The 20,910-nt window shown below is 46.8% G+C and overlaps 1 protein-coding gene across 1 annotated transcript; it reads left to right on the plus strand.

Annotated features, from left to right (window-relative positions):
* The first annotated feature begins 34 nt into the window (after window positions 1-34).
* On the plus strand, window positions 35-20,191 carry LOC114455048 (titin-like). The gene is given in 31 exon segments (XM_028436054.1): window positions 35-368; window positions 937-1,248; window positions 1,839-2,129; window positions 2,215-2,514; window positions 2,585-2,726; window positions 3,401-3,564; window positions 3,644-3,891; window positions 3,893-3,950; window positions 4,031-4,102; window positions 4,105-4,279; window positions 4,281-4,309; window positions 4,533-4,625; window positions 4,628-5,133; window positions 5,203-5,482; window positions 6,069-6,368; window positions 6,544-6,555; window positions 6,558-6,608; window positions 6,611-6,726; window positions 6,728-6,845; window positions 6,926-7,228; window positions 7,303-7,571; window positions 7,667-7,982; window positions 8,141-8,446; window positions 8,535-8,834; window positions 9,017-9,592; window positions 9,716-10,021; window positions 10,095-10,477; window positions 10,810-11,020; window positions 11,140-17,007; window positions 17,296-17,721; window positions 18,931-20,191. Coding segments are annotated over 31 exon segments (13,167 nt in total). The 3' UTR covers window positions 19,233-20,191.
* Window positions 20,192-20,910: the final 719 nt, after the last annotated feature.

Below are 20,910 nucleotides of genomic sequence, written 5' to 3' on the forward strand. Positions count from 1 at the left end.
GTCCTATAGCTGACTCTGACTGCACTTGACATTGATGAACTCGTGTCCACTTCTTTATGTTTCAGTACCACCGAGTCCACCAACTCGTCCAGATATTGTCTCCGTGTCCGCCAATGCTATCAGCATCAAATGGGACGTGCCCTATGCTGACGGCGGCAGCCAGGTGACCGGCTACTGGATCGAGAAAAAGGAGAGGAACACCATCCTGTGGGTGAGGGAGAACAAGCTGCCCTGTCTGGAGTGCCACTACAAAGTGTCCAACCTGATCGAGGGCCTGGAGTACCAGTTCAGGGCATATGCCATGAATCTGGCTGGTATCAGCAAGGCCAGCGAGGCCTCCAGACCTGTGGTGGCTCTTAATCCTGTTGGTGAGTGTCCCTGTCCGTGTCTGAGGAATTACATTTCTTACATTTACATTAATTAAGAAAAGCCTTGGAACTAAGAAGTTGAACGCATTTCAGGATTCTTGTACACAGCACATAAACACTGGATTACATCATTCATTTAAACTCACAGCATGTAGCAATGTATAAAGGATTATGAAATTAATCCACATTTGAAAAAGAAAGATAGAAATATTTACCCCCAAAATGAAATTAATTATGGAGTGATACAATGTGTTTACTATATACAACAGAGAAATAAATACTAATCTAGAAAAAAATTAAATAAAAATAAATACTAAATACTACAGAGAAAATGTAGTCATGGCTGTTTTAAAGAGACAAAATATCTCTGAAGGCTTCCTTTGTTGGGATGGATTTGAAGCTTCTTGATTAAGGTTTTTTAATGTATAGCAGCATTGAGACATTACTTTTTCTTTTCTTTTATGGACGATTGTTTCTTTTTGTGAATCCTCACAGTAAATAAATAAATGTTGACCTATTGATTATAGCTGAGGGTTTGGTTGGTGACGGATTTCCTCTTTTCAATCAGATCCTCCTGGTAAACCCGAGGTGACCGATGTTAGCCGCTCCTCGGTGTCCCTGTGCTGGACTGTGCCCTTTAACGACGGCGGGAGCAAAATCGTGGGCTATGTGGTGGAGAGAAAGGTCTACAGCACGGACGAGTGGGATGACAACCGCTGGCTCAAGTGCAACTACACCACCATCACAGAGAACTACTTCACAGTCTGCAACCTGGGAGAGGGAGACATCTACGAGTACCACGTCATCGCCAAGAACGCAGCCGGTGTCCACAGTGCCCCGTCCGAGTCCACGGGGCCGGTTACCTGCAAAGATGAATATTGTACGTTTTTGTTTGTTTGAACCTGTGGAGCAGAAGTAGGAGTCATTCATTCAAACCTTTCCCGACACTGTCTTATTTACAAACGCTGGCTGACAAGAACTGAGAGAGTTTATCAGAACAAAGATTAAGATGAAGAACAACAATAGCTCTGACTTTTGTGTTCGGCCAGAAATTATGCTTTGCAAGGATGTTTTCAGTTACAACTCACACAAATCACACCATCTTTGTCTTTTCCGTCTGACAGCACACATTGAAATTCAAACAATAGTGCACTTGTAAATATTTGTTACTGTGGGTTATTCATGTGAAGAAGTGGGTATCTGTCCAGGGGTGTACCCTGCATCCTACTACATTTAGGCTTAAAGAAAATCTCTTTATCATTAGTATGTTAATTAATACATTTTCTACAATTATCCACATTCTAAAGTTGCTTTTCTTTTTATTTGTTATTCAATGAAACACTTGTTCCTTTGTTTCCTACTACCTAATTACTCCAGAAATAAAACAATCCGATTTTCTGATGTTTGAATGTTATGTTTGTAGTAGAGTATCACTAATGAACCCTTGTAATCCTGTTCTTGCATTTGCAGCTTTCCCCAGAGCTGAACTGGACAGTAGGCTGATTGGTGAGACGGTCATAGTGATGGCCGGCTCTGACCTAGTCTTGGACGGCATGGTTGGCGGTAAACCTGAGCCAACAGTATTCTGGGCGAAGGGCGATAAGATCCTGGAGCTTGGAGAGAAGTACTCCCTGACCTACACCGCCACCAGAGCCATGGCCGTCATCAAGAACTGTGACAGATATGACACGGGCAGATACACCCTGACTGTGAAGAACGCCACCGGCATTAAGACAGCATCCGTCAGTGTCAAAGTTCTGGGTGAGCAGCCAAGAGAAACCATCTAGTGGTACTGTAAGAACGGTTTACATGCTTAGACCAAACAAACCTGTCTCTTGTTTTTCAGACACTCCTGGACAGCCGGCTGATAAGATCATCATCAGTAGGGTGACGGAGGAGAAGTGTACGGTTTCCTGGAAGATCCCTCTGGAGGACGGTGGAGACATTGTCTCCCACTACATAGTGGAGCGTCGTGAAACCAGTCGCCTTAACTGGGTCATCATGGAGACTGAGTGCAAGTCTCTGTCGTGTGTCAGCTCCAGGCTTATTAAGAACAACGAGTATATCTTCAGAGTCCGAGGCGTCAACAAGTACGGACCTGGAGTTCCCCTGGAGTCTGAACCCATCATTGCCAGGAACGCCTACAGTACGTTTGAGTTCAAACCACCACGTCTGGTACACAACCATGTCTCATAATCCAAACTTCTCCCTGTCAGCGATTCCATCCTCCCCGGGTGCACCCGAGGCCGTGTTTGTGGCTAAGGAGCATGTTGTTATTGAGTGGCTGAAGCCAGAGAGCGATGGAGGCAGTGAGATCAAAACCTACATCGTGGACAAACGAGAGAAGAGCAGCACCAGGTCAGAATTTGTCTTGAACTCCAGCACTGTACGTCTTCTGTTTTCTACTTACAAACCCACCCTAATCCACCTTCTCCTTTCCCCTGAATTAAAGCTGGATATCAGGGTCTTTCGGGCAGATAACCAATAACAAATCACATGAATGAATTTAAAAGGAGTCTGTATTTAGTCCTGGAGCACCATTTCTCATTACACTAATGTAATCAACAGTGCTTACCAAGCACCAAGTTTGTCCTAAATAGCCTTTGATTGGTTACCAACCAAAGTGCCTCGTGAAGTTGTTGACGTCTGCGTAACAACATGTTTAAATTATTCATTTAAAAACTGAATGTAAATGAGGCTGATTCCTACCAATGAGGCAGCTCACATTCAACTTAAAAAAACCAATTGAAAACAAAAACGAAATGTAACTTAACGGTGTAAAGCAGGCCCTTGTTTTTCTCAACATCTAACACAAACAGCCATACCTTAGTATGGGACTTTGGACAGAGCCAACATTTGGATTTCTGAGGGGACGGAACTATCAGCTTGTTTCTGGTCAGCTTTGATGAACATCCTTTATTTTATGTGTTTTTGTAAAATTCCCTGTAGATTATTAGATTGTCTACGTATGCTGAATATTTGAGACTTAGTGTAGATCTCAGAATAATGGTGACGTTACTCGTCTGATCCAGGTGGACTCGGGTGAATAAGAACTACACCATATACGACACCCGTCTGAAGATCACCGGCTTACTGGAAGGTAGTGAATACCAGTTCAGGGTGACTGCGGTGAATGCTGCCGGTGACAGCCAGCCCAGTGATGCCTCTGCGTACATCCTCTGCAAAGACCCAACCTGTAAGACAATCCTCAGTCTCTCATTAGCACGCTGCGCTCTGATATCTCCATGACACCCATGTGTGCATCTCTGTCTCAGACACTCCGGCTCCTCCATCCGTGCCTCATATCACCGACACCTCTAAGCACAGCATCAGCATGACCTGGACGCGGCCCATGTACGACGGTGGCTCAGACATCAGTGGCTATGTTATGGAGATCCTGGAGGAAGGATCTGAGCAGTGGTACCGAGCCACCACCAAGCCTCTCAAAAACAATAAATACGTGGCCGCTGGCTTAGCAGCCAATAAGAAGTACAGGTTCAGAGTAGCCGCATCAAACAAGCAACGGCACCGGCGAGTTCAGTGATCCCCAGTGCAGAGGTGGACAACCCCTGGAGAAGATCGGTAAGGTTTTTAAAGATCTGTTGGATTTTTGGTACATGGAAATGAAAGAGAAATAACCGTCATCATTGTTTTCTTTCAAGAAATGCCCGACTTGGAACTTGCAGATGATGTGAGGAAAACAGTGTGTCTTCGCGCTGGAGGCACCCTGCGCCTGTTGTGTCCGTCACCGGCCGGCCAATGCCAGTCGTCGCCTGGCGGAAGACTGGCGTGGAGCTTCAGAGACGCAGCTTTATTGAGACCACCGACAGCTACACGTTGCTAATCATGGAAAATGTCAGCCGCTACGACTCGGGAAAATATGTTGTGGAAGCAGAGAATCCATCCGGCAGAGACCGCCACAATCCTGGTTAAAGTATACGGTACGTCACGTGTGGTTGAAATCATTTACAGTGTATGTTATGTTGTGTAATGTTAGGATTACATTGTACTTTCTCTTGTAACTTCATCGATGTGCTACCACTTAATGTTGTTTTTAACATTTCTTAACAAAATAACAAAATGTTCTAATCTCAGTGTGACCTTCTTGGTTCTATAGAGGTTAAATAGATAACGTAAAGTTTTTCTCCTGGTCTTCTTCTGCAGACACTCCTGGTCCTCCCGACTCAGTCAAAGTGAAGGAATACACCAAAGAGTCCGTGGTGATCACTTGGGACGTCCCTAGCATTGACGGCGGCGCGCAGTCAGCAATTACATCATTGAGAAGCGCGAAGCCAGCATAAATTAATATAAGACCGTCACCACCGAGTGCAGAAAGACCCTATTCAGGATCAGCGGCCTTGAGGAGGGCGTGCACTACTTCTTCAGAGTACTACCGGAGAACATCTACGGCGTCGGCGAGCCCTGCGAGACAGCTGAGGCCGTGCTAGTGTGCGAGGTGCCGTCGGTGCCGGAGGGCCTCCAGGTTGCCGATGTCACCAAGTCCTCGGTAACGCTGCAGTGGAAGAAGCCTCTGCACGATGGTGGCAGCCGGCTTAGTGGATATATCCTCGAGGCCTGCAAGGTGGGCTCGGACAGGTGGAGCGCCGTGGCCACAGTTAAAGCATCTGTGTGCCAGCACACCATACAAGCACTCACTGAGAATGACCAGTACCTGTTCAGGGTCCGAGCCACTAACAGCAGGGGAGCCAGTGAGCCCATGGACATGGTCACTCCTGTTGTCATCCAGGACATCAAAGGTAGGAGTGTTCAGTCAACAAACTCAAATCAAATTACAGACGCTCATTTGACTCTTCTTTATTTCAGTGACGCCCAGATCGATATGACCAGTCTGCCTCAGAAGGTCCTTCATGTCCACCGTGGGAAACCCATCGACCTCAACATTCCCATCAATGCCAAACCGGTCCCGGTCTGCTCGTGGTACTTCGGTGGCACCAAGCTGAAGGACAGCCTGGAGCGCATCAAGATTGACAGCAACGGTAAAAACAGCCACCTTGTCATCCGTGAAACAACCATCAACGACACCGGAGACTACATGCTGGAGGTGAAGAACACAGTGGGCGTGGCCACCGAGGTCATCAAAGTCATCATCCTTGGTAAGACGAGGCATCACAGTGTCAGCTCCCAAACAATTCATGTCTGAGTCATTAAATCAGTAGGTTTGACCTATTCCTCTAACCTAGTACGATGAATAAATGAGAACATTTAGGAAAAGTTTTAGAAAAATGTTGAGAAAAGATGTCGTAAAAACAATCCTTTGTAGTTAATCGAACAAAAAGTAGAGACGAGTCTGCACAAAATATCTCATTTTTAATGTAAAAATGATCAGCTAAACAATTTGATCTAATGGTTTGGTTGAGCAATTAACGTTGGAACTGTAAGTAATCTAAATCTTATCAAACGTATTTGATTTCACCCAATAAGCTAAAACATTAGTCCTGAGTGATGTTATTTAGGGGATTCGTGTCAGATTCTGTGCAAATTAGTTGTTGAACAAAGTATTAAACAGTACTTAGAGAGACTGTCATGGACTAAATCTCTTCTTTTGAGATAAAACCAACTTCACATCGTTTATCCAATGATCTGTTGGCTGAAGCAACACTAAAGATGATTTTTGTTCAATGTTTATTCAAAAACAAATATTTTCCCCAACATTAAACAAAGTTGTTGTTTTCCTTCCAGATAAACCTGGCATTCCTGTTGGTCCCATGAAGATCGAGGAGGTTGATGGTATGTCAGTGACCACCAGCTGGGAGCCTCCTGAGAAGGACGGCGGTGCTAACGTGGGGGGCTATGTGGTCGAGCAGCGTGAAGCCCACCGGCCTGGCTGGACCACGGTATCGGAGTCGGTGACTCGACCCTGCTTCAAGTTCACCAGACTGTCGGAGGGCACGGAGTACGTGTTCCGCGTGGCTGCCATGAACCGCTTTGGCATTGGCGGCTTTTTGCAATCAGAGGTGGTGGAATGCAAGAGTGCCAAGAGTGAGTTTTCCTCCAACGCTTCATCACTGATTATACAGACTTCATATCGTAGGAAAAGATTTTATCATAGCAGTCAACCAATACGGCGTTACTGTCTACCTCATCTACTGTTTTTATTTTGAGAGCACACTAAAATAGTTGTCAATGTCTAATCAATTTGTTTCTACCTGGATAGCAATCCCTGGACCTCGAGTACACCCGAGGTGGTGGATGTTACCCATGAGGGCATGACGCTAACCTGGCAACGCCCGAGGACAACGGCGGCTCTACCATTGCTGGTTACATCATTGAACGTAAAGAGGCTCATTCTGATAGGTGGCTAAAAATCAACAAGAACCCAGTCACCATGACCCGGTACCCGCTCATCTGCACTCATCGAAGGCCTGGAATACGAACATCGCGTTACTGCGATCAACTCGAGAGGAGCCGGCAAGCCCAGCAAAAGCTCGGCCATCACTGTTGCCATGGATCCAATCGGTATGAGCCATATTTCTCCTTCCTTTGATTCACACTGGTATTCCTCTCTGTGTGTACTGAGTGTGCCTGTTGTTGAACAGAACCCCCAGGTCCTCCACTGGAGCCCAGTGTCACCGACACCACCAGGACATCTGTGTCGTTGGCCTGGCTGCCTCCTGACGAGGAAGGCGGTTCGGCCATAAGCGGTTACTTCATCGAGATGCAGAAGGTGGACCAGGTGGAATGGACCTTGTGCAACACCACACCCACCAAGATGTGCGAATACACACTCACCCACATGCCGCAGGGCGCTGAGTACAAATTTAGGATCATCGCCTGCAACGCAGGTGGAGTTGGAGAGGCTGCAGAGATTCCTGGAGTGGTCAAAGTTCAAGAAATGCTTGGTAACAGATCCCACTTGTATAATTCTGTCTTTCTGTATATTTGTCTTCGAGCTCACATTAAAATCACTCCTCAGTTTATCCCGACTACGAGCTCGACAAAAAGTACGAAGAGGGCTACGTGGTTCGCCAAGGCGGTGTCGTCCATCTGTCATTGCCCATCAAAGGGAAGCCCATCCCCATCTGCAAGTGGACAAAGGATGGTCGGGACATTTCCCACCGGGCCATGATCGCCACCCATGATGACATCACTGAGCTGGTCATCAAAGATGCACACAAAGATGACACAGGAACCTATGATTTGTTGCTAGAAAACAAGTGTGGAAGGAAGGCTGTGTACATCAAGGTAAGTCATAGATCTGCCCCACTATTAGTTTCCATTAGGTCTTAGAAAAGATGTGAATTAGTGCGTTGGTCTGGTCTGACATCTCTGTGCTCCAGGTCAAAGTGATTGGTCGCCCCGACTGCCCTGAAGGTCCACTGGAGTTTGACGATATTCAGGCACGATCAGTGCGAGTCAGTTGGAGGCCTCCTTCTGACGACGGTGGCTCTGACATCCTGGGATACATCATTGAGAGGCGAGAGGTGCCCAAGGCTGCTTGGTACATGGTGGACTCCCGAGTCACCGAGACCTCGCTGGTGGTGAAAGGCCTGAAGGAGAATGTGCAATATCACTTCAGAGTTTCAGCTGAGAACCAGTTTGGAATCAGCAGAACCCTCAAGTCTGATGATTCTGTCACTCCAAAGACACCGCTCAGTAAGTTCTATCTGTCAGTATGTACAATATCTCCAAAAAGACTCCAGATAAAGACAGTGGTTGTGTCGGCTTTGATCAATCAAGTTTGTGTTGAGTGGGTGAAAATAATAATAATATCAAATTATGAATATAAAATGCAATCATTCCTCTGACCAAAGGTCCACCAGAGCCTCCCAGCAACCCACCAGAGATCATGGATGTGACCAAGACCACAGTGTCCCTGTCCTGGGCTCGGCCTCGGGATGACGGAGGCTCACGTGTCACAGGATACTACGTGGAAAGACGGGAGGTGTCTACGGAGAAGTGGGTCCGTCACAACAAAACCCACATCACCACTACCATGTACAACATGACTGGTCTCATTCCCGATGCTGAGTACATGTTCAGAGTGGTGGCTCAGAACGACATTGGACAGAGCGAACCTGGTCCTGTGTCAGAGTCTGTGGTCTGCAAAGATCCATTTGGTGAGTTCATTATTTTAGTCCCTGAGAAATATTAAGGTTTTAAAAACTGTTGCTCAGTATTGCCTTGTCCTTGGTTGACCTTCTACAGACAAGCCCAGCCAACCAGGAGAGATCGACACCATCTCTATCACCAAAGACTGCATCACCATCCACTGGCTCAGGCCTGAACAGGATGGAGGGAAAGAGATCCTGGGTTACTGGATCCAGTACAGGCAGGCCGGGGAAAGCGCCTGGAAGAAATGCCACAAGGAGCGCTCCAAAGATCGCCAGTTCACCTTGGGGGGTCTGATGGAGGCCACCGAGTACGAGTTCAGAGTGTTCGCAGAGAACGAGGCCGGACTAAGCAGACCTCGTCGCACTCCCATGGGCATCAAGACCAAACTGAGCGGTGAGTGGAAACATATCTTTAATATAATTAAATGTGTGTTACATGCAAAGATCAGTAGATCTCTAATCACTGAAAAATAACTCTGTGGCTGTCAAGAGTGTTCACCAAGATCATGAAAATCAGTGAACACTAACCAACCAAAATAAGTACGAGTCTTTTGTCACTTTGCTTCTTTTCTGTAGTTGGTGAAGCTCCAGCTTTGAAAGAAGAAATCCAGGACGTAACCACCAAACTTGGCGAGTCTGGCACTCTGACTTGTGGAATCATTGGCAGACCACTGCCCGAGATCAAGTGGTACCGCTACGGCAAGGAGCTGATCCAGAGTCGCAAGTACAAGATGAGCTCGGATGGGCGCAACCACTCGCTGAGTATCCTGTCGGACGATCAGGAGGATGAAGGCCTGTACACATGCAGAGCTCTCAACGAGGCCGGAGAGATCGAGACCAGCGGCAAACTGCGTCTCCAGGCGGCACCACAGTTCCACCCCGGTTTTCCTTTGAAGGACATGTACTACGCTGGCGCTGGCACTAGCCTGCGCCTCCACGTGGTCTACATTGGCCGCCCGATTCCCCAGATAATGTGGTTCTATGGCAAGAAGCCCCTGAACCCATCTGAGAATGTGATCATTGAGAACACGGAGAGCTACACTCACTTAGTGGTGAGGAATGTGCAGAGAAAGACCAACGCTGGCCGTTACAAGGTACAGCTCAGCAACAAGTTTGGAACTTGCGACACCGTGCTTCGTGTGGAAATCCAAGGTAAGGGCAGAGATCAGCCTAGGATCCATGACTAGATGGATAGATGGTTTAATATGTACTCAGACAATATCAAATATCTGTGTTTCTTGGTGGGTGCTAATGGATACTGTGAATCTTTTTCAGACAAACCGTGCAGTCCTGAAGGCCCAGTAGTTGTTGAGGCCCTGCTGAAGGGCTCGGTTGTCATCAGCTGGAAGGTTCCCAAGGATGATGGAGGCTCCGTGATCACTAACTACATTGTGGAAAAACATGAGGCGAAAGAAGGAGAGCAATGGCACCTAGTCTCTTCATCTGTCTCCGGCACAACCTGTCGCATCCCCAACCTGAGCGATGGCTCTGGTTACTACTTCAGAGTCTCAGCGCAGAACCAGTATGGAGTCAGTGAGGCTCTGGAGATACCATCAGTAGTGATCATCAAGGCACCATTTGGTGAGTTTGGTGGCGTGTTGTCTGACAGGTGACTGCAAAGAGCACATGCTAAGGTTGTACATTTGTTTCACAGAGAAACCTGGCATTCCTCAGCAGCCCTTCATCATCAGTTCCACCAAGGATTCCTGTGTGGTCTGCTGGAAGCCTCCGAGCAGCGATGGTGGTGCTAAGATCACCAACTACTACTTAGAGAAGCGTGAAAAGAAGCAGAACAAGTGGATGTCGGTCACCAGTAAGAAAGTGATAGACACCAGCTATGAAGTTAAGGGCTTGATTGAAGGCTTTGAGTACGAGTTCCGCGTCAAGTGTGCTAATATGGGCGGTGAAAGCGACTGGAGTGAGATCTCTGCACCCGTCCTCCCCAAGTCCGACCAGACTCCTCGTGCACCTGCATTCAGAGAGGAGATTCGAGACATGACCGTAAAATACCACTCCAATGCCACCTTCGTCACAAAGGTACATCAATGACTTAAGATTCAAGCACCTTTCATCAAACTTTCATTTGATAAATTCCATACATTTGCTATAACGTACCAATATATATATTATATTATTATATTATGGTACTATAAATGACTGTAAACCATGAGGGGGAACATCTTAACCCAATACCTGAACACTGTCATACAGTGATTTATGTCATCACTATAGTCACCATTTACTTTGAAGTATTTTTACGTCTGCAGATTTGTCAAACACTTCCATTTAAAGCACTCATCTTTCGGCCAGGTGGCATTTTGTCTGATCTTTTCTTACATTCAATCACTCTTTTTTAATTTGCTTTCCAGATCATCGGACATCCAAAGCCTGTGGTAAAATGGTATTGTGGTGGAAAGGAGATCATGGCCGACGGAACCAAGGTCAAAGCCCTGGAGTTCAAAGGAGGATATTACCAGCTGGTCATCACTAACGCAGATGAGAAGGATGTCAATGTATATCAAGTCAGAGGAACCAATTCTTCTGGATCCATCTCAACTACTGCAAACCTGGATGTTGAAGGTATTATAACCTTTGCTTGATGATGCACTGTGGTTACATTGTACTACTCCTGTTGTGGGTTAAAGGTGTTGGGATGGTCATTAATCATAAATACTCATATTTTATATTTTTAATTCCAGTTCCCGCAAAGATTCACTTGCCTAAAGAGCTCCAGGGAATGGGAGCAGTACATGCTGTCCGTGGAGATCATATCACCATCAAGATCCCCATTTCTGGCAAGCCCGAGCCGGCTATCACTTGGCAGAAGGGTCAGGAGATCCTTTCCAACACTGCTTACCACCAAGTCATCACCACTAGATCTTTTACATCTCTGGTCTTCCAGAAGGGAGTACAGAGGAAAGACACCGGTTACTACATTATCACCGCTAAGAACAGATTTGGAATGGACAAGCAGACCATCGAGGTAAATGTTGCTGACATACCAGATGCTCCAAAGGGTCTTGTGGTCAGCGACATAGCCCGGGACTCAATCACTCTGACCTGGGAGCCTCCAACCAACGATGGTGGGAGCGACATTCTGAGTTACATTGTGGAAAAGTGTCCCACAACTGCTGACCGATGGATCCGCGCTGGACAAACTGCTGACTGTAGCATCACCATTGTCAACATCTTTGGAAAGACCAAATACCAGTTCCGCATTATTGCCGAGAACCAGTTTGGCCTGAGTCCTCCTTCTAATCCAACCGAGCCTATCACCACAAAGGAAGACAAGTCTGTGATCAGAAACTATGATGAGGAAGTTGATGAAACCAGAGAGCTCACCAAAGAAGAGGCTTTGTGCTACAAGGTGAAAGAGCTGCACTCCAAATACACCATCTCTGAGGAGCTTTCACGCTGCCAGTTTGGTGTTGTCCATCGCTGCGTGGAAAATGCTACCAAGAAAACTTTCATGGCTAAATTTATCAAAGTCAAAGGAATTGACCGTGAGTTGGTTCTCCGGGAGATTGAGGCTCTCAACATTGCAAGGCACAAGAACGTCATCTACCTGCACGAATACTTTGAAAGCATGGAAGAATTCGTCCTCATCTTTGAATTCATTTCTGGAGTGGACATCTTTGAGCGTCTTGGTACCAACAATTTTGAGCTTTCAGAGCAGGAGATTGTCCACTACCTGAGACAGGTCTGCTCTGCTCTTAAATTCCTGCACAGCCACAACTTTGGCCACTTTGACATTCGCCCAGACAACATTGTCTATACGACAAGGAGAAGCACCGATATCAAGATTATTGAGATGGGCCAGTCTCGGCTACTAGTCCCCGGAGAAAACATTAGAATGTTGTTTTCATCTCCAGAGTACTGCGCTCCAGAAGTCCATCGCCATGACCTTGTCACCACGGCCACCGATATGTGGTCTGTTGGTGTCATTGCTTACGTTCTTCTGAGCGGTCTCAATCCATTTGGAGCTGAGTCTACAACAAAGATGATTGAGAACATTATCAACTGTGAGTATGTCTTTGACAGTGAGGCATTTAAGGACATTAGCATGGAAGCTATGGACTTTGTCGACAGACTTTTGGTAAAGGATAGGAAGGTACGTATGACAGCCCATGAGGCTCTGGAGCACCCATGGCTCAAAATGAAGACCGAGCATGTCAGTAGCAAGGTCATCAGGACACTGAGACACAGACGGTACTATCAGTCTCTGGTCAAGAGAGTGGACACTGTTGTATCGGCATCTCGTATTGCATTTGGCGGTGGCTTCAAAAACCAAAGAGGACAGGCTGTGGGTAAAGTGAAGGTCGGGACAGAATATTGTGGCCTTCGTGCTGGCCCTGTTATGCATGGTTCAGCTGAGGAAGGCGGACATGTCAGGTTCACATGCAGCCTTACCAACTATGACAAGACCACGCAGGTGACATGGTACTTTGGTAACCGTCAGCTACACCCAAGCCCCAAGTATGAGATAACCTACAGCAAAGGATTTTCCAGCATCTACGTAAAGGATATCGAGGAGTGTGATGATGGCGTCTACAAATGCAAAGTGGTCAGTGAAGATGGTGAAGACTGGGCTTATGGAGAGCTTTTTGTTGAAACAGTGAGGAGCATTCGTGAGTACTACATCAGCCGCACCATCAAGAAGCTGAGGAGGAGAGTGGACAGAACGAAACTCCTACAGAGACCACCAGAGTTCACTCTGCCGCTCTATAATCGCACTGCCTACATCGGTGAAGATGTGCGCTTTGGAGTTACCATCACTGTGCACCCTGAGCCTCACGTCACATGGCTCAAAAATGGAGAGAAAATTAAGGCTGGTGATGACGACATCAAGTACACGTTCACCAGTGATACAGGCTTGTACCAGCTCATGATACACAATCTGGACAGAAATGATGATGCTGAGTACACCGTCATGGCCAACAACAAGTTTGGAGAAGACAGTTGCAAGGCTCGTCTTACTGTTATACCACACCCTGTAATAGAGGAAATGATGAGACCTATGTTGAAGCGCCTGCTAGCAAACATTGACTGCATTGAGGGAGATAGCGTTCACTTTGAGCTTAGAGTCTCTGGAATCCCAACTCCAACACTGAAATGGGAGAAGGATGGTAAGCCTTTGCAGTTTGGTCCAAAGGTTGCTGTTATTGAGGTGGAAATGGACCATCACATGCTCTATATAAGGGAGACACTTCTTGAGGACTCTGGCATGTACAAAGTTACTGCAACTAACTCAGCTGGCTCTACAAGTTGTCAGGCAAAGCTAAAAGTTGACCGCCTTACCTATGCTAGGAGGGAGTACAGGAGTGAGGAGGAGAAGTACATTCACGTTCAGAAACAAATTGAAAAGACCAACAAGATGGCTCAGCGAATTGCTGCCACACAGGAGATGGTACCTCTGAACCCTACTGCACAGGAGGCTCTCAAGTTTGCTGCAGACATGTACAAGCCTGCTGTGAGCACAAAGAATGTTGAGGGTGAGTTTGATATCACAGTGGAGAAGTCTGAGACTAAGAGACTGGAGGAAGAGAGAAGGCTCTTCATGCCCTATGAGATTCCGGAGCCTGTGATTCATGATCCAAGAGTTCTTGATGAGGACAAAGGTATCAAGCACTTTGTGGCCCTGTCTGACATGAAGTGGTATCGAAAGCTCAGAGATCAGTATGAGCTCCCAGAGAAGATGGAGAGGATAGTCCAGAAGAGGCAAAGGCGTATCCGCCTTTCCAGGTGGGAACAGTTCTACGTCATGCCTCTCCCAAGAATCACAGACCAATACAGGCCAAGGTGGCGTATCCCAAAATACACTCTAGATGACTTGGAAACTGTCAGACCTGGCCGCCGCTCTCCCTCTCCTGAATCCGAGGCCTCTTTCCGATCAAGGAGGCGATCACTAGGAGACATCAGCGATGAAGAGATGCTCATGCCGATGGGTGGCTCCCTATCCATGAAAAGGACAGAAGAGGAAAAACTCATGCTAGAAGATGAATTAGAACTTGGCTTTTCTGCTTCTCCTGCTGGCAGTCCAGTTCGAATGGAGCACCGCACGATGGAGCAGGAGCAGAGGAGGCAGGAGGTCCGGCTCGAGTCAGTCGAGATTGCTGAGACAAAAAAGAAACGTACCATTTCTCAGTACATGAGAAGGAGAAGGTCTCTGTCGCCCACTTACATTGAGTTGATGCGTCCAGTTTCTGAGTTGATCAGACCAACACGTGCAATGGTAACTGTGGAAGTTGAAGGGGTGATCACAGAGAGGCGATCTCCAACTCCAGAGAGAACACGCCCACGTTCTCCAAGCCCCATCAAGTCAGTGGAGAGATCATCTCGCTCCTCTTCAAGGTTCGAACGCTCTGCTCGCTTTGATATCATGTCTCGATATGAGGCCAAAAAGGCTGCGCTGAAGTCTGAGAGGAAGTACCAAGTTGTGAGTCAGACACCTTTCAGCCTTGACCACGCTCCTCGTGTAACTGTCAGAATGCGCTCTCATCGCATACCAACCGGCAAAGACACCAAATTCACCCTAAACATTCAGGCCAAACCAGAGGCTGAGATCACATGGTTCCACAATGGAAATCAAATTGACGTAAACAGTGACAGACATATCTTCACCAACATGACCGGTGTCTTGTCCATCACCATTCTGGAATGTCAGGAGGAGGACAGTGGCACATACCGCTGTGTTTGCTCTAACTCCAAGGGAGAAACATCAGACTATGCTACACTCGAGGTGTTCGGCGCTGGATATGCAACTTACTCCTCTCGTCGCAGGGATGAGGAAGTTCCAAGAGGACACGTCCCTGAAATGTGCAGAATCGACCACTATCACGCCTCCCACTTCAAAGCTGGTTACTCCTCTGAGAGCCACTTTGTTGTGGCAGAGAGTAAATCTAAGATGACAGAGACTCGTGAGACCATGACACGAGAACGATATGCTGCATCCTCTGCTGAAAGATACTCCTCCGCTGAGTGCTACGACTCATCTATCAAGTATGGCTCCACTGAATATCTATCATCTGCTTCCTCTTATTCATCAGAGAAGTTCTCTCTGACTGGTAGGCATGTCTCTTCTGAAGCCAGATTAACGTCTACTTCAGCTGCTGTCACTGAAGAAGTCATTGTCCACAAAGAAAAACATCCTGTGAGTGCCAAAATCCTCACTAAGCCCCAGTCTGTAACTGTGTCAGAGGGGGAAACTGCCAGATTCTCCTGTGATATTGATGGAGACCCTGCTCCTACTGTGACGTGGATGCATGAAGGCAGAATTCTGCTGTCGTCCCATCGCATCCATGTCATCACTACTCAGTACAAATCCAGCCTGGAGATCTCCTCTGTGACAGCATCTGATGAAGGTAGCTACACAGTGATTGTGGAGAACTCAGAGGGGCGACAGGAAGCCTACTTCACATTGACTATTAGCAGACCAATTCCCAAAGTGGAGGCTAAGGCAGTCACCTCACCCGAGCCCTCTATAAAGACCCCAACAACTAGTATGAAGTCTCCAGAGCCTACTGTCGCATCGCCTGCCCCGTCTGTAACCTCCCCTGTTCTTAGCGTCAAATCTCCCGAGCCGGTTGACAAAACACCAACTCCAAGCATCAAGTCCCCAGAACCGAGTGCCACTTCTCCTGTGCCGAGCGTAAAATCACCAACTCCTGGAGTAAAGTCACCGGCTCCAGGAGTAAAGTCACCAACACCTGGAGTGAAATCTCCAACACCTGGAGTGAAATCACCGACACCTGGAGTCAAGTCACCAGCTCCAGGTGTAAAGTCACCAACATCTGGAGTGAAATCTCCAACACCTGGAGTGAAATCACCGACACCTGGAGTCAAGTCACCAGCACCAAGTGTGACATCTTCAGGGATAAAGTCCCCAGAGCCTGATGGAGTTAAATCACCAATACGTGTGGCTTCCCCTGAACCTGAGGGAATTAAGTCACCACGTGGAATAAAATCCCCTGAACTTGGCCTCAAATTCCCCCTACCAACAAAGTCACCAGAGCCCGAGGGGGTTAAGTCACCGCGAGGTGTCAAATCACCAGAACCTGCTGGGATCAAAACACCAAAAGGTATTAAGTCCCCCGAACCATCAGGCATCAAATCACTAAGGGCCCTGAAGTCCCCTGAACCAGAGGGAGTAAAATCTCCTCCCAGAGTGAAGTCTCCTCCTCCTATCATGTCCCCAAAAAGAGTTGCATCTCCACCTACTGTAAAGTCACCCGTCCCTAAACCTCCAAAGGTCCTGAGCCAGTTGATGGCCGAGGCCTATGAAGGCGCGGTGAGGATGTCATGCTCCTGTGAGAGCAGCGTCAGGCAGGTGGTATGGTACGTGAATGGCAGGAGATTGTCGCAAAGCAGCCGCTTTGAGATGCACTACTCCGAGGGCTCCTGCAGCCTTCTGATCCACGAGCTGGTAGACAGCGATCAGGGAGAGTACACGTGTGAAATGACGTCGGATGGAGGAGTGTCCAAATCCTCCTTCTCCTTCACTGGACAAGTGTTTCAATCCATACGCAGGAAGATCAGCGCCTACTGTGAGCAGCAAGTGGCACTCAAAGGTGAGAACTTCTTCTACAATACAAGAAAAATCAGTCATTGGTGAAGCCCTGACAGGGGAATCAGCCTCTCTCTGAGACATTGGTTAGTTACATTTAAAACAATCTACATGCAAATACAAGCATATGTTTTATATTACAAGTAATTATGGTTTTATGGATTACTGATTAAAAGAAGTGGTTCTACCAGCTGATACTGACGGCTGTTAACATGATAGATAAGAACGCAGACTTTTCAGTTCACCTTGAGCTGTTCTTGGTTCTGATTTTCTGCTCTTCTGCCTCTGACAGGATCTCTGACGATGAGTCAGAAGGAGGCCTTGTCATCCATGAGCTCCAGCAAGATGATAAAGAAAGAGGTCCACACCATGGAGGAGTCCTCCTCCTTCTCCTCCTCCTCTCAACAAGCCATGATGTTCTCGGCCCAGCAGGCCATGATGTCCTCCTCCTCCTCCGCCCAACAAGCCATGATGTCCTCGGCCCAGCAGGCCATGATGTCTTCCTCCTCTTCCTCCTCCTCTGCCCAACAAGCTATGATGTCCTCGGCCGAACAAGCCATGATGTCGTCCGTGATGGAGTCCAGCTCCTTCAGCAGCATGGCAGCCGAGATGAAGTTTGAGACCATGTCCATGTCCAGCATGTCCTCTGCGGCCTCTGAGATGTTTGCTGTGGGCTCCAGCAGCCTGACCGAGATGGGTTCTACACTGAGAAGCATTGGTGAGGACTCACAATATTCAACACTGCATTTTCTAGTGTGTGGGAAGCGTGAAAGGCAGGGATGAGATGGTTATCTGTCACACAGTGACTGATGTTGTCTCTGTTAACTCATTCAGTTCCAGCCATTTTCAGATTTTCTACCCCCCTCAGTGCTTTGCTTTAGTGACAACTCTAACATCTGAACATTGTTTCCTTATATAAAAACAAACAAAAAAAACACTGAGACTGGGCTTTTGATGGCAAAATTATTATTATTTATCTATCTGGTCCAGAGTTAAATGGATTTCTTACTGTATTTTGGCGTTCCTCCAAGTTTCTCTCCCGTCAGTCTGCACACACACAACTTCCTCTTCCTCCCGGACATGCAGACTGTCACTGCGTTCCCCGTTTTTTTATTGTTTTAACTCACCATCGCCACATAATCCATGAGTCCACACATGCTCTGGTCGAGTGTGCGCTGCTGTGAACGTCAACTCTCGTATGTAGCGCCATTTTCTGTCTCATAAACTCCTTTCCTCCTCTCCCTCTGAGCTCTGCTGAGCACAGATGATCTCTCATCCAAAGGCGCGCTGCTACCTCCTACATGTCACCTATTATTTTGCTATCTGGCTCACAGGCTGGGGGTATTTTGTACCCCCCCCCGACACACAGGGATGACCCGTTTGGCCCAGTTAGTTGATGGTTTTATCTCACCATCTCATCATTATCAATAATTTACTCAGGTCCACACATGTTCTGTGTTAGTATGTGGAGCTGTGAGCTGCTGGATACGTCACAATATCACTTTGTAGCGCCATAATCTCACTGGTTCCTGCTTCTCCTCCCCAGCTAATGGTAGCATCAGTGGCTAATCTCTCATCTAAAGGTGTACTGCTGCCATCTTCAGGGCACAGTTGGTCAATACATCACCCCACAGCTTAGATATTGATGAGGGACCTCCGCCAGGGGTTTTTCTAGTAATCCCCGTGAAAAAAACGCAAATGACGAGTTTGGATTTGAAATGACAAGTTATCTCGTCAATGACACTGAGTTAATATGACCAACATGTTTAATAAATTTAATGACATTTAATCTTTCTGATGACTGCAGTCATGTAGGAGGCAGCGATAACAAAGTTTTATCAATTTAGTACCTTTAGACAGATTGAGAACTACATCTGATTTACATCAGTATTCGTGTTTTCACCGTCCATCTTACCTTGACCTCCAGGTTCTCCAGTTTCTTCTCCGAAGATCGAGGCCCTGCCGGAGGACATCAGCATTGAGACAGGTAAAGTCCTGACCGTGTCGTGTGCCTTCTCTGGTGAGGCCAAGCGGATCGAGTGGTCCCGCGGTGGGAGAACCATTGAGGTGACTGCTGGTGGACGCTTCCACATCGAGACCAGTGAAGACCTGACGACCCTCATCATCACCGGAGTGAAGGAAGAAGACGCTGGGACGTACACTCTGAAGCTGTCCAATGAATTCGGCTCTGACGCGGCCACGGTCCACATCAGCGTCCGCTCAGCATAGAAAACCACGTTCTCGTTGCCGACCTTCGCCATTTCCTTCTGATCAATCCAAACTAATCTAACGGATCTCTTCTTGTAAATATGAACTGTTTTTGTACCAACTGTGACATTAATTTATGCAAAACCAGACTGAAGTCTGCGCTTGTGATAAGATGTGCAATATAGAAACGATGACTCAGGATTTTTCATCCACTTTCTGTGACATGTACATAATGTATATAGCCGATTGAACGGTTATGGAAATGTATGCCTTGTTATTTATGACGATAATGAAACTGAACATGGTTCAGCAGGAGAAAGTTTCCACTGGAGCGAATACCCTGCTGGACCCAGAAACTAAACTCTGTGCCTCAACTCTGGTTGAAGTCTAAGTCTTGCCTCGACAGGTAGAGAGGCTCCCTGTCGATGTTACCTCAATCAGACCTACGAGCACGCCGCTGCGGCTAAACGGAGCGGCACTCTAGTACACGTTACCGGAGCGTGAGATCCTGAGTGCTGTTTGCATCTACCCTCATGTAAGCAGGACAATTGAAGCTCACGTTCTGACGATCACGTCAGTAACAGCATGTCAATGACACGCTCACAGTGCGAGCGGCCTGCACTCCCTGAGCACCAGTGTTTTCATGGTGCTCTGCTTCTGGCAAACGACCCCCAGCATCAAACCTCCAATGATTCCATCGAACCTGACCGTTCACACCCGCGGAGCAGCCGGTGCTTGTTTGCAGAGGCAGAGCTTCCTCTCGGAGGTCTGCAGTGTGTGTAGTTTTTAGAGACGTCAGAACAGGACGGGCTTCTCCAAACCAGACAAACAGCGACTAAAAAACACCCCTAGCTGCAGCGTCTGTGGCGCCTCGTCTTGCTCTGACGTTTGAGTGAAGTTAGAGCTGTAGCGTTGTTCGCGGCCTCCCTGAGTTTTTTTTTCAGTTATTGGTTTAATAAAGCATGATTATCAGCACCTCAGATCGTCTCTGGACCTTTCTTTAAATCACAAACACTCACATTCAACACTCAGAGTAACAATAGAGAGCAGGTAATCGTTGAAGAGGCGTGTGGGAGCGGCTTTGTGTGTTTCTGCTTGTGTATTGGTTGAGGTTACAAGGGTCAGGGTCTAGTAGCATATGTGCTAGATTTAGATATAACATTTAACATTTAGATTTAGATTAAATTTTTAGATTTAAACATTTAGATTCAGAGTTAACATTTAGATTTAACATTTAGATATAAGATTAAGCAATTAGATATGATGTATAACATTTAGATTTAAACATTTATATTTAACATATAATATTTACATTTAGATTTAAACATTTAGATTTATGATTTAGATTTAGATTTATGATTTAGATTTAGATTTAACATTTAGATATAAGATTTAGCATTTAAAAATGACCTCAAATACATTAACACACACAAGTACACTAAACATGTATATTACCCCCCTCCCCCCACCCTGCTTTCCCAGACAAAGCAGGAATAAAAGCCAGATAAACATAAAGCTGCTGGGGGAATATAAACAAACTTAGCCTAAAGCTAAGCTGTGAAGACGCTGCCAGCAATACTTTCTTTTGTATCCCCTCTGAGATGAAATTAAAAGAAAAAACACCAGGATAACCAAGAACATTCAAAATAAGGCATATATTGAAAGGTAAACAATGAAGAAAAATACTTTTGGTTTTACA

Source organism: Gouania willdenowi, chromosome 21, assembly GCF_900634775.1.
Source record: "Gouania willdenowi chromosome 21, fGouWil2.1, whole genome shotgun sequence".
Classification (NCBI taxonomy): domain Eukaryota; kingdom Metazoa; phylum Chordata; class Actinopteri; order Blenniiformes; family Gobiesocidae; genus Gouania; species Gouania willdenowi.